General features: G+C 32.5%; 2 protein-coding genes across 2 annotated transcripts; both read left to right on the top strand.

Moving 5' to 3' along the window:
- Positions 1-986: 986 nt before the first annotated feature.
- Positions 987-1,511, top strand: LOC132031961 (agamous-like MADS-box protein AGL29). Its single transcript, XM_059421807.1, has one exon. It carries the CDS (start codon positions 987-989, stop codon positions 1,509-1,511), a length of 525 nt encoding a protein of 174 aa, XP_059277790.1.
- Positions 1,512-12,095: 10,584 nt separating this feature from the next.
- LOC132031960 (agamous-like MADS-box protein AGL62) lies at positions 12,096-12,620 on the top strand. The gene has a single exon (XM_059421806.1). It carries the CDS (start codon positions 12,096-12,098, stop codon positions 12,618-12,620), a length of 525 nt encoding a protein of 174 aa, XP_059277789.1.
- Positions 12,621-14,471: the final 1,851 nt, after the last annotated feature.

Raw genomic sequence — 14,471 nt, 5'->3', positions numbered from 1 at the left:
TTGTTCATTACTAGTATATATCCATAAAGTTCTATATTTAACATAGGCATCCGACAATTTTTTCCGATGAAAGGTGTTCATATGACCACCCTTGAATAGGTGTGGCTCCGCCCATGTTTTCACTGTCAACATATTGACACTAGTAAAATAGTACCTGTACATTAGAACACTTGGCCTACAAGTTATATTTATTTCATTTCGTTAATGCTTTTCCAAAGTTCAATGGAAAAAGGTTCTTGCCTTCTAATTATATTCGCACTTATTTCTACAAGCCCGTTAAAATATGTTCCAATTAGAGCAAATTTCATTTGGTTAATGTTAATGCAGATAGGAAGTGGAGATTTTATTGCTGTATTTCATAAAAATATTCACCTCTTCAAGTTAATGTTTCTGATCCTATTCAAGTTAATGTTTAATTAATTATTATTATTTTTGGTTAATGTTTATTTGATGTTAAAGCATGTAAAGGATTTGATTTTGCTGTAAAACTCAACTTTTTTGGTATGCAATTTGTATCACTTCTAGTTATAATCAGTTTTCACTATTGTCTACTTGGACATGGTAAATTTAAGTAAGCACATTATGATATTTTCCTATTTCTGGAAAAATATTAAATTTATCTTGTTTATGCAAATGAAAATTTTGATTTTGCATCTTATACATAAAATTTGAATTATTTTGGTGTGTGGTTGGTGTTTTCACGAGTATACTAAAATAGTTACTGATTTAACTTAAAATTTTAGATTTCATTGATGTGGTTGACATGCAAAACATACTTTAAGCATAAAATTGATTTAATTTCCTTATTTTCACTATGATGAAAAGATTAATTTCAATTATAATATTTGTTTAAAAATTTAATCATCATGCCTTCTGATAAAATTCTTGATGTATATAAATATCCGCGATACCGCGCTTCTTGTAAGTATCATTTCTCGGAAACGTTTTTTCAATAATCTCTTAACCATTCTCCTAGAAATTTAGGCATGGAGAATAAGAAGAGTAAAGGGCGCCGAAAGATACCAATGAAAAAAATAGAAAAACAAAACGACCTATATGCTAGCTTCTCAAAGCGCCGTAAGGGTTTATACAAAAAAGCTAGCGAACTCGTTACAGAATGTGACATAGACATTGGAATGATAATTTTTTCCCCGACTGGTAAGCCTATGTCATTTTTTCACCCGACACTTGATGCGGTTGTTTCTCGTTTTCAGAATCCTGATATACAGTTAAGTGCAAGTGCTCATCTAGTCACTGCTCATACTCGAGAGAGAGTGAATCAACTCAGTAGCAGGCTTGAAGAACTTGATACCATAGAAGACATTGCAATTGCTCAAAATAAATCATATGATGAAGTGATAAAAACTAGGCTGAGAGGTTGGTGGGAGTCGGTCGAGCAGCTCAATGCAGATGAAGTGACCGAGTTTGAAACTTGGTTAAAGAACGCTATTTTTTATATGCACAATCGTTTGAATCAATTGGAAAGTGGAGCTTCATCCTCCGGGATGTGAAGTTTGAAAAAAAATCCATATTTCATAAATGAATTATCATAATTTATTACTTATAGGAATATCAGTGAAAACCCTAGAAAGTGCAAATTTATATTATTAAGATGTTGATTTTTTGTTTTTTTTTTGTTTTGTTTTATTTCATGGATGCTACATCCTTGTACTCTGCTATGATTTCCATAATAATATTCGATATAGTTGTTAAAATTGTTTTCTCATACATACATTAGCTCGTAGGCCTCTTATATATGCGGATCCAGGATTTGAACTTTACGGGTTCGAGTTCGGAATTTTATTGCAGCTCAATTGCTTTTTGGGTGTGAAACATATTAATATTACTATGTTTTACTTGTTTAGTGAATATTTAACATATACAAGATCTGAGCCAAAAATACCGAATTCGAACGAATCCCTAATCTTTAACAATATATTCAACATATCTTGTATAATCTTCATAAGTATCACGTGCGAAATTCATCCTAGTTAATGATTTTCTTACACTTACATATGGAGTTATAATAGAGATATATCTTACATTTGAATTTTATTGAAACAAATGCAGCACCTGTGTTGCATTCTTGTTTGCACATTCTTTGAATGTGAAGAACTGGCGTTATTCCTTATAGGAGTTGCAATGTTATGAGTTTGAATTTTGGTCAGATTCGTTGACTTTTGGTGGTTTGTTTTGGACCGAAAGTATAATTGGACTGAAAGTATGAGGGGTATATATAAACTATTTCCGATAGTACAGGGGTATATTTGACCCTTTTTTCATAAACAAAAATCCTCATAATATGAATGAGATAAAAAACACTCTGCCGAGACTTGAGTAGAAGAAGGAATACTTGAACAGAGGGCCGTCTTAGGCTAGTGAAGATTTGAATTAACCTGCTTAAAATTTCAATTCCAGTAGGAATGATTGCCATTAATCTAGGTACTCCAAATATAAAATATCTTTAACGAAATGATTAATATGGAGTCGATCAAAATGAAATCGATTAATATGGAAAAAAACCTGCACGGAACGAATTGTGAAAAAGTCATGTGGCATTCAAGTTTTATTTTTGAAATAAAAGATTGAACAACTACTGAAGATCTAATTGTAAAGGATAGTTCCAGTTAGATAGACGTGACATGATAAAAAAGAGAAACGATTAATGACATGTAAAAGATAATTTCACTATATTAGATAATTCTTTCCCCAGGGGAATCACTATACACACCATTATTGAGGGAGGTTTACTATTCCAAAGATCAAAACAATGTATTAATTCTTCAAACAATGTGCATGACTTGCACAGAAAACTATTGATATTCTTATTTCAAATTAATTTTAGATTGTTATTAAATTTGTCTGGATGATGCAAAAAAATTCATATTGTTCAAGCATTAGCAAAAAAAAAATTAATTTATTGAATTAGCTAGCAACCTTTCACGGTCGACATATCGAATCTAGTAATATAGTAGCTGTACATTAAAAAACTTGGCCTATAAGTTATATTTTCATATTTCATTTCGTTAATGCAATTTCTAAAGTTCCCTCAAAAAATGTTCTTTCCGTCTAATTATATTCACACTTATTTCTACAAGCCCGTTAAAATATGTTCCAATTAGAGCAAATTTCAGATTTTCCTAATGTTAATACACATAGGAAGTTGAGTTTTCATTGTTGTATTTCATTAAAACATTTACCTTTTCAAGTTAATGTTTCGGATCCTATTCAAGTTATTGTTTATTTGAAGTTAAAGCATGTAAAGGATTTGATTTTGCTATAAAATCCAAAAAGTTTGGTATGACATTTGTAGTACTTCTAAATATATTCAGTTGATCACTATTGGTTACCTGGAGTCCTGGACTTGGTAAATTTCATTAAGCGCAAGAAGATATTTTCCTATTTCTGGTTAAAATTTGAAAGATTATGGTATGTGGTTGTTGTTCCTTAAATTTATACTCATATTTGCTAGCCCAGCTTGGTAAATCTCATGAGTATATTAAAACATTTACCAAATTTAACTTAAAATTTTAGATTTCATTGGAGTGGTTGACATGAAAAACACATTTAAAGAAAAAATTAATTTTATTTCCCATTATAAGTTCACTGTGATGAAAAGATTACTATCAATTAAAATATTTGGCAAGAAATTTAATCACCACATGTTTTGATGAAATTCTTGATGTATATAAATAGTCGTGATATCGCTCCTCTTGTAAGTATCATTTCTCAAAACGTTTCATCAATAATATTTAATTGTTCTCCTTGTAAGTTTAAGCATAGTGAATAAGAAGGGTAAAGGGCGCCGAAAGATACCTATCAAAAAAATAGAAAAGCAAGACGACCGATATGCTACCTTCTCAAAGCGTCGTGAAGGTCGAACTCGTTACAGAATGTGATGTTGACATTGGAATAATATTTTTTCCCCAACTGGTAACCCGTATTCATTTTTCCACCCTACACCTGATGCGATAGTTTCTCGTTTTCAGAATCCTTATATGGAGTTACGCCCAAGTACTCATCTAGTCGCGACTCATGCTCGAAACAGAGTGAACCAACTCAATAGCATGCTTGAAGAACTTGATACCGTAGAAGACACTTTAATTGCTCAAAATAATCTATATGATGAAGTGCTAAAAACTAGGCAGAGAGGTTGGTGGGAGTCGATTGAGCAGCTCAATGTAGATGAAGTTACTGAGTTTGGAGCTTGGTTAAAAACCGTTATTTCTTATGCACACAATCGTTTGAATCAAATGGAAAATGGAGATTCATCCTCTGGGATGTGAATCTTTTGGGATGTAAAGTTTGAAACAACATCAAAATCATAAATGAATCATCCTAAGTTATTACTTATAGGAATATTGGTGAAAACACTAGAAAGTCCAGATTTATATTATTAAGATGTTGATTTTGTTCTTTTTATTTTTCTTTCGTTGATGCTACATACCTGTACTCTGTTATGATTTTCATAATACTAATCGATATAGTTGTTAAAATTATCTTCTCATATGATTATTAGCTTGTAGGTCTCTTATATATGAGAATATAGGATTTGAACTTTATGGACCCGAATTCAGAATTTTATTGCATTCCATTTGCTTTTCTGGGTGTGAAATACATTTCTACATTTTATTTCTTTAGTGAAATTTTAACACATACAAGGTCTGAGCCAAAATTATCGCAAACGAATTTCTAACATATAATCTACATCCGCCCTAATCTTTAATAATATATTCAACATATCTTGTATTCTGTATAAGTATCACATGCGAAATTTCTGATATTTTACTAACTTATCTCTTCTTTTTACTTAGACTGTTGTGAATAATAGTGAGAAAATTAGTGCATTTATAATGTTTTCTTAGTGTTTTAGAGGTTTTATATGGTTAAGAAAAACATTTAAAGAAATCAAGTGAAAAACAAGTCAATAAGAGGCTAAATTTAAAAAAGATGAGAAAATTGGCTAGAAGCGCAAAAAGTGGTTAAAACGGAGATTTGGAAATCTGAAATTTGAAGGCTATTTTCGTCACTTTTTATAGGAAAAATTAGGAAGCTACAAAAGCAAGACATGTGGCAAATATCTTTGATCTATGGCCATATTTCTAAGCCTAGGAGCAAGAAACTACATCCAGGTTTGAAGATTTAGAGGCACTCAATGAGAATTTCTTTACCCATTTCTTCAACTCTTGCTTTGTATTGTATCTAGTGCGTAGCATTTTATACCATCACTTTAATCTTGTTTATGGAGATATACATTGTTTAAAGTTTGGATTGGATCTCTTGTTATGCTTATACATTATTTCTTTAACTAATCTAGTTCTTTAATGTTTCTTAAGGGATTAGCTAACCTAATTAGTTCTTTAATGTTTCTTAAGGGATTAGCTAACCCAGGACTAGCCCATTTACTTCGATTTGAGCTCAGGAGAGAAAAATTGAGGTTGAAAAATATTAATTAATAAGGATTTGGACTTTAAACCTCATCTAATAACTTGAGTTAGGAATATGAAAGTTAAATTGACATTCAATTGATTGCGCTTCAAATCACACTAGCTCTAAGGCTTGGAAAAACTTAGAGTGAAATTCATTGATTTGGTAGGAAGACTTTCAATGAGATATTAGAAATTATTATCTACTAACATAAACTCGTTCTTAGTTGTAAAATCGTAAAATACATTGTATTGTAACTTGAGAGTAATTTCTCTTGTATCCCTGCTTGTGGCCATTGATCATTTACTTGCTTTCTAGGTTAGTTTACATTTCCGTATTAGTTGTAATTTTCTCAAGATTAAAATATTATCAAGTGTTTAGCTTAGTGTAGAAAGTGATTCCTTACTTGCTTGATCGCCTTTACATTGTTCCCAGTGGAATTCGACCTCGACTCATAATTGGATAAATTATATTGCATACGACCGTGTACACTTTCTCACTTGAGGAGTGTATTCAGACGTTATCACAGACAGTAACCTTTGTCATTGTCTGATTTTTAGTTGTCGGGTCACTCTAGAAACTATATATATAACCTTTTTTATTTTGATAAATCATACCACACAAAATCACGATGTAAACTCAAGGAGATGTTTAGAACTCTCACCTTAACTCAATTGAAGATGACGCAATCTGAATCTCCAATTCCGAAGTTTAGAAGTCCAAAAATGGCGAAAGAGTAAAGCTGGTTCGAGATATTTTGTATTTATACCTATAGGTCGATCTTCGCGACCACAGGTTATTGTCTGTGATAACGTCCAAATTTACTCCTCAAGTCAGAAAGTGGACGCGGTCGTATGTAATACAATTAACCCAACTATGAGTCCGAATCGACTCCCACATAAAACAATATATCATGCGACCAAGCAAATAAGGAATTATCACTTTCTAAGCTAAGCCAAACACTTGATAACTTTTTTGTTCTGGAAAAGATTATAACTAATGTGGAAATATAAACTAACCTAGAAAGCAAGTAAAATGATCAATGGCCACAAGCATGGATACAAGGGAAATTACTCTCAAGTAACGATCCAATGCATTTTACTATTTTACAAACTAAGAGCGACTTTATATTTATAGATAATGATTTCTAAAATCTCATTGAAAGTCTTTCAACCAAATAAATGAATTTCACTCTAAGCTCTTTCAAGCCTTAGAGTGTGATATTAAGCACAATCAATTGAATCTCAAGTTAAATTTTCCTATTTCTAGCTCAAGTTATTAGATGCAGGTTAACGCCCCAAATTCTTGTTAATTATTCTTTCCCATATCGATTTTCCTCTCTCGAGCTCAAATCAAAGTAAGTGTGGCAAGTCCTAGTGTCACAGCCCAAAACCCACCCTGACGCGACAGGCATTCGATGCTAATTAACCACATCGGAAGCACCTTATAAAGATAATAATTATTACTAATGTTCAATTATCATTAATTAATCAAGTTATGCAAATTCAAATTAAGACAATACTTAATACGAATAAGTAAATGATTTAAATAGTAATAATCTGTAATATCCGCCACACCTAGAAAAATGCCCACAAGCTAAGTATTGGCTTGCACAATACTACCTAAAGTATGACACTTGTCTATGGAGCTTCTAAGAAAATAATTTAATTCAGGAGACAACCCGAAACTAATAAGAAATAATAAATCACTCAATGGAAACCCACGAACAAGAGTATAGGTTCATCAACAACTCGAAAGCAGCAAGTACTTCTAATCCGTGCGATCCACATGTACCTGCTCTTCTCCGCTACCTAACATACCATAAAAACAACAATGATATGCCTAAGTACTAGGTACTCAGTGAGTGTCTAAGGGGCAATAGTTCATATTATAAAATGATCATATCATACTAATGATAATCAATAAAAACAATATCAATGATACAGTTCAAAATTCGTGATATAGTGAATTCCAAGCTCAGTAAAAATCATAAATGGAGAAATAAGTCAATTTTGTTCAAAAGCATCATATCATGCCAATTATGACAATAAATCAGTAAGCATTGTAAATCATGAAAGTCCAGTTTAATTTAGTAATGAAGAAATAGTCTATTTCGATTCAAAAAGTTGTATCTCATATTTAAATCATTTTCCTTTGAATTCAAGTTCATCAATGTGCCAGCTCCCAGGCAGCCACAAACATGCCAATATAGGCCCAAATCAATCGTAACAAAGGGGAAACCACTTTAGGGTCCCTAAACCGCTCAGAAGAACCACATTGGGGCTATCAACTAACAATGACTATACTTCCTCCCGAATAGCTAGGCAAAAACCACACTGGAGCTACCAACTCTCGATGACCACTCTTCCTCCCGCATGGCTAGGCATGAATCACACCGGGGATACCAACCCTCGATGGCCACTCTTCCTCCCGAATGGCCAGGCAAACCACGTTAGGATCCATAACAACTATCCTTCCTCCCCAGTAGCTTGGCCAAACAAAAACAAAAGAAATCGTGGCCTATTAGCCGAACCACAAATCATGGTATGAAAGCCTAATAGTTCAGTATGAATTATGTTCATCATCCCGTTAGTAGGGGTATATCAAGTCTTAAATCGATTTAGAAAACATGTTCAAATCATTAATCAAATTTCAACTCACTGAAACATGTTCATAGGGGCAAACACACTAAAGACCAATGCTTTAGAAACCAAGTTCAAACATCCCATAATTGGGGCAAATCACATTTAAAGATTCTCAATTTAGAAATCAATTCGTTCTTCCCACGGGAGGGACAAAATATATTGAAGATCATCACTTTAAAAATCAAGTTAAATCATTCTATTATAAGGAAAAATTTAAGCTTTGCTTTTTTTCTTTTGATAGTCGATTCTTTTCTTTATGAGAAAACTAAGCTTCTATGCCCTCTCACGGTTCATATAACCTAATATGTAATACACATGAAGGTTCGATGCGTGCTTGACCCTACAGACGCATGAGTCTTTATCAAAATTCATCATTCATCGTCGAAGTATATTCAAAGAGACATTCTCCAAAAGAAGGTTTTTAAAAGTAGACATACCTTAAATCCCGTTAAAACATTCCAAACGTAAGCTCTGCGCTTCAAAGAATCCCTCTACATCTAATTTGAAGATTGCACAACTAATATTTATAAGTTTTTACCAATTTCGTAGCTACTATTCATATCTCTAAAGGCATTGTTATGGACCTCCAAATCAAATCTCCACCGTTCAGATTTAAGACTTATATGTTATGCATACGCAGTTAAAATTTGGGCTTACCAACTGTTAGATTACCGGGAAATACCAATTGAATATGGCTGGTCGAATTGAAAGTCTACAGAAAATACTACGATTTTCTCTAACTCTTCACCGCTCTTGATTTTATAGGGTTCTGGGGTGAATGGATTTATTCTAGCGTTTAGAAACGATATAATCTTGTAGAATTCAAAGGTTCTTGATTGAAAGACTTATCTTATAGGAAACCTCATGAAACTAGATCGCCAAACTAAACTCTTGATAGTTTCTTGATTGTAAGAATGATGTTCTTGCGGTTCTTGAAGGATTGGAGCACCTAGGTTCTTTAGGGATAGAGATAGAGAGACTATAAATAGTCTCTTAGAGTTTAGAATATTGTTATGGATGTTTTTACTTCATATTATAATAAAATAAGGAGTTTCGGGTAAGAAAAGGCTCAAAAGCGCTGTCCAAAATCTGAAAATTATGCTCCAGCCAGTGTTAGTCAAATAGACATAACTCTTAGCACAAAGCTCCGATTGAGCTGGTCCATATATGTTGGAAAGGTATATCAAAGTTCTACAACTTTTATGTTTTAAATTTTCTCCAATTCCCAATGGATTTTCACGTAAACAGGCTTGAAGTCAGACCTATCGTAAACTTAATCGATTCTATCAAATCTTATGCATCTCACTGTTCATCTTGGTTTTAAAACAACTATTTCACCCAAACTCATCCTGGTAACACTTCATATGGCTAAAATGTCACATTAATACTCATTTACCACATTCACACCTAACCCGAATTTACGGAGTATTACACCTAGGATTAGTTAATTCCTTAAGAAAAATTAACGAACAAGAATAATTAAAGAAACAATAACCCACTTCATTAGAAATAAAAATCATTTAATACATAAGCATAACAAGAGTTTGAATCCAAAACTTGGACAATAAATATTTTCATAAACAAGAATCAAGTAATGAAATGGAGTACTACACATTTAGATATTCAATACATAACAAAGAATAGAAGAAAAGTTTAAGAAATTTCTCAGTAAAGTGCTCCAATCTTCTCCTTTAATGGTGTGTTGATGAACCCCACTTTCCGAGGCTTGAAATGTGGCCCACGATATGAGAAATTTCTCTCAATTAACTTCCCCATAAAATGACGAATTTAGCCCATAGATTTAAGATTTTTCAGATTTGCATTTCTGGCCACTTTTTGCGCTTCAAACCACTTTTCTCATTTTCTCCAATTTGACCTATTTTTGACTTGTTTTTCACTTGGTTTTTTTTTAATGCTCTTCTCAACCATATAAATCCTGTAAAACACCGAGAAAAATAAGTGGACAAATTTTCTCACTATTATTCGTAAAAGTCTACGTAAAAGGAAGAGGTAAGTTGCTAAAAAACCAATTTATAAGTCTGCTATCGCGACCCACGTAAAATTGAAGGCCTTCAGGATAGCGATCACCTATATCGCTTTCACGGGGAGACCTAACTCATAAACCCACTCGCGATCGCAGACAAGTCCATCGCGATTGTGGAAAGGTCAAACACAACTAAAACTGAACCTTTCCAATAAAAGCAAATCGATCAACTTTGTCGGTACAGTTTACCAGCCACAAAATTGACATAGACGCATGAGAATGCGAATAACTTTTTCTTTCAATTTTTTTGGAGGAACCAACGGGATCTGTCGATTATGTTCGCGCAAAAATTCAGCTAAAGAGTATATAAATAAGAAAAATGAAAACTTAGACCAACAAGCACCAATGATGTAGTGGTAGAATAGTACCCACGAATTTACCGAGAGATTCGATCAGTTTGTAATACTGCATTCTACTTTCAGACAACCACGAATCTGTCGATTATTAGTTGAAAATTCACTATTTTTAATCGTTTTGTCGATCGATTTTTGCCCTCAGAAAAGACAATATTGTTTGTAGTAGTGAAAGCTTTGGGCAATTCGCGATCACGAAAGCGTGACCTCTTCTGTGATACTAACCAGACTCAAATCACAGCAATTGCAATCCTGGTGCTTGTGATCGCAAGGCACCAAGTGACAACAAAATCTGCAACATCAATTTGTTTCCAAGAGTGTCAAACTCACCCGAGCTATTCGAGTTCCAGCTCTAGTCATGTCAACAAGTCTCAAATGTTATTATTGACTTGTACAGGACTCAAATAAAATATAAAAACTCAAAATAAGTGGGTGAGTAGTCACATTTTTTAATTTGTCTAGATGTTAAATTTTACATTGTTCAAGCACTAGCCCAAAAAAAAAAAAAAATCATTTTATTGAATTGACAACCTTTTACCGTTAATATATTGACATTAGTAAAATTGTGCCTGGTCAAATTTGTGAGTACTGAGTACATTAAACACTTACGTATTCAAGTTATATTTTCATTTCGTTAATGCATTGTGAAAACTTCCTCGAAAAAATGTTGTTCCCTTCTAATTACATTCATAATTATTTCAACAACCACGTTACATATGTTCCAACTAAAGCAAATTTCAGATTTGGTTAATGTTAATACACATAGGAAGAGGATTTTTTTATTTTTAATTTATATCATTGAAACATTTACCTATTCAAGTTAGATTTCGGATCCTACTCAAGTTAATGTCTATTCGTATTTATGCATGTGAAGGATTTGGTTTTGCTGTAAAATTTTAAAATTATTTGAACTACAATTTGTATCACTTCTAATTATATTCAGTTGATTACTATTGTCTGGTTGGACTTGATAAATTTCAATAAGCACATTACGACATTTTCCTGTTTTTGATTAAATTTTTTAATTATTTTTGTTAATGCAAATGAAGAATTTGATTTCGCTTCTTATAGCAAAAATTTAAAAGATTTTGGTTTGTAGTTGGTGTTCGTTTAAATTATTTACATATTTGCTAATCCTAATTTGGAAATCTTATGAGTATATTAAAATATTTACCTTTTTTTGAATTTAAAATTTTAGATTTCATAGATGTGGTTGACATGAAAAACACATTTAAAGAAAAAGATTGGTTTCATTTCCAGTTATACTTTTCACTGTGATGAAAAGATTATCTTCAATTATAATATTTGGCTAGCAACTTGAAAATATTATGAGCATATTAAAATATTTACCTTTTTTGACTTAAAATTTTAGATTTCATTGATGTGGTTGACATGAAAAACACATTTAAAGAAAAAAAAAAATTGGTTTCATTTCCAATTATACTTTTCACTGTGATGAAAAGATTATCTTCAATTATAATATTTGGCTAGCAACTTTATCACCACGCGTTCTAATGAATTCCTTGATGTATATAAATAGTCGTGATGTTGCGCTTCTTGTAAGTATCATTTCTCGAAAAACGTTTCATCAATAATATTTTTATTATTCTCCTTGTAAGTTTAGTCATGGTGAATAAGAAGAGTAAAGGACGCCGAAAGATACCAATGAAAAAAATAGAAAATCAAGACGACCGATATGCTACCTTCTCAAAGCGCCGTGCAGGTTTATACAAAAAGGCTAGCGAACTCGTTACAGAATGTGATGTTGACATTGGAATAATGTATTTTTCCCCAACAGGTAACCCATATTCATTTTTCCACCCTACACCTGATGTGATCGTTTCTCGTTTTCAGAATCCTAATATGCAGTTAAGTCCAAGTACTCATCTAGACCTGACTCATGCTCGAAATAGAGTGAATCAACTCAGCACCAGGCTTGAAGAACTTGATATCATAGAAAAAGCTGCAATTGCTCAAAAAAAGTTTTATGACCGAGTGATTGAAACTAGGCAGAGATGTTGGTGGGAGTCGATTGAGGAACTCAGTGCAGATGAAGTGACCAAGCATGAAGCTTGGTTAAAAAATGTTGTTTTTCATATGCACAATTGTTTGAATCAATTGGAAAATGGAGCTTCATCCTCTGGGATGTGAAGTTTGAAACAAAATTCAAATCGTAGATGCATCATCCTAAGTTATTACTTATAGGAATATTTTTGAAAGCCCTGGAAAGTTCAAATTTACATTATTAAGATGTTAATTTTTGTTTCAAATTTACATTATTAAGATGTTAATTTTTGTTCCAAATTTACATTATTAAGATGTTAATTTTTGCTCTTTTTTATTTTATTTCATTGATGCTACATCCCTGTACTCTGCTATGATTTCCATAATAATATTTGATATAGTTGCTAAAATTGTTATATTTTGATATAGTGGCTAAAATTGTTATCTCATACGAGTATTAGCCAGTAAGTCTTTTATACATGTGGATCAAGATTTTGAACCTTATGGGTTCGAGTTTGAGATTCTATTACTTCCAATTGATTTTCAAGCCGAAATCTATTATTTGTACTTATGTAATAGACTTCTTACAAAATATAAAATCTTTGAGTCAATGATACTGAATTGGATGAACTCATAATATATACTCTACATCAACCCCTAATCTCTAATTAATAATATATAGGCAACTCATCTTGTAATGCTTATAACTATCACATGCGAAATCCAACCTAGTTAAGGGTGTTCTAACACTTATATATGGCATTACATAGACGTACATCTTAGGTTTGGATTTTATCAATGAAATATTTTAAGCTGTTTGGCTCAACCAAAAGAATCAAGTCCATGTATGAAGGTGTTGATGTAGATTTAAATCAATAAGTAAAAATATTTCCTATCATTTGTGGAATTTCACAGTTCACTATTAACAACTTATCTCGTATTTGTCCTTGATTTTAGTTGAGCTCTAACTTGAATATAACAAAGGGGAATTTTAAGTCATAATCAAAAAGTAGAAGGAAAATTTAAACCATGTGTAATCCATCAAATTCAACCTAGACCTCTGTTAAATTCATGGACAAATACGAAATGATTCACTAACATAAGGGTAAGAATGACCCAATAAGGTAAAATTAAGATATTCTGAGGCCTAAATTTAGACATTTTCCTTATTTTGTTTTTCATTTTTTTGCACGGATTGCCCTTCGTTTGGGGTGGTCTTTAAATTTTGCCCTTCAAATTTGTGGTCTTTAAATTTTGCCCTTCATATTTGTGGTCTTTAAATTTTACCCTTTGCTTGGAAAGATGAGCGAATACATGAAGTTCTGGGTTCGAACCCCCGCTCGTGCATAAAATAAAAAAATAATTTCGTAAGGAAGGGATCGGGGGAGTGTATGCAGATCCGATACAATCTTTAAGAAAAAGTTAAAGTTATGCCGATCCGATAACTAAATGTCTGCCCTTCAAGGCAAAGTCTGCCCTCCGGCGGACTTTTAGTTAAACATAACTAAAAGTCGCCGGAGGGCATACAAAATTTAAACTTTGCCTTATAAGGCAACCGGTAGTTTACTCATAACCGTGGTTTTGGACAAAAAAAAAAAAAGTTACGTAGTTTATAAAGATGCTTTAAGGATTAATTGGCTCTGAAATATGGACTTGAAGTGATCTGCTTTGTTTAGATTCTAAAGAGTGTACATATTTGAAGGTATCAGGAAGATATTACGTGGGAATTGAAAAAGAAATTAAGTACATCACTATTCAATATTTACATAGGTTTGTCTGATGTACGTAACTCGTTCTAACACGATTGAAGTGGTTAAAAAAAAAATGCATATATATGCTTCAAGACAAAGTTTGCCCATAAGGCATAAGTATGCCCCCATCGGCATAAGTTTGGTAATTCCTAAACAAGTTTATGCCGATGGGGGCATACTTTTAATGGACAAACTTTTATGCCGGATCCGGCATAAACTTGTGAAGGAATTATCAAAGTTATGCCGG

The sequence above is a fragment of the Lycium ferocissimum genome, chromosome 9, assembly GCF_029784015.1.
Source record: "Lycium ferocissimum isolate CSIRO_LF1 chromosome 9, AGI_CSIRO_Lferr_CH_V1, whole genome shotgun sequence".
Lineage (NCBI taxonomy): Eukaryota > Viridiplantae > Streptophyta > Magnoliopsida > Solanales > Solanaceae > Lycium > Lycium ferocissimum.
Note: the sequence above shows the minus strand (reverse complement) of the source record. Positions and strands in the feature narration are given on the sequence as shown.

Excerpts from the sequence above, each read along its gene's own strand:
- LOC132031960 (XM_059421806.1), top strand. The coding sequence starts at position 12,096 with ATGGTGAATAAGAAGAGTAAAGGACGCCGAAAGATACCAATGAAAAAA.
- LOC132031961 (XM_059421807.1), top strand. The coding sequence starts at position 987 with ATGGAGAATAAGAAGAGTAAAGGGCGCCGAAAGATACCAATGAAAAAA.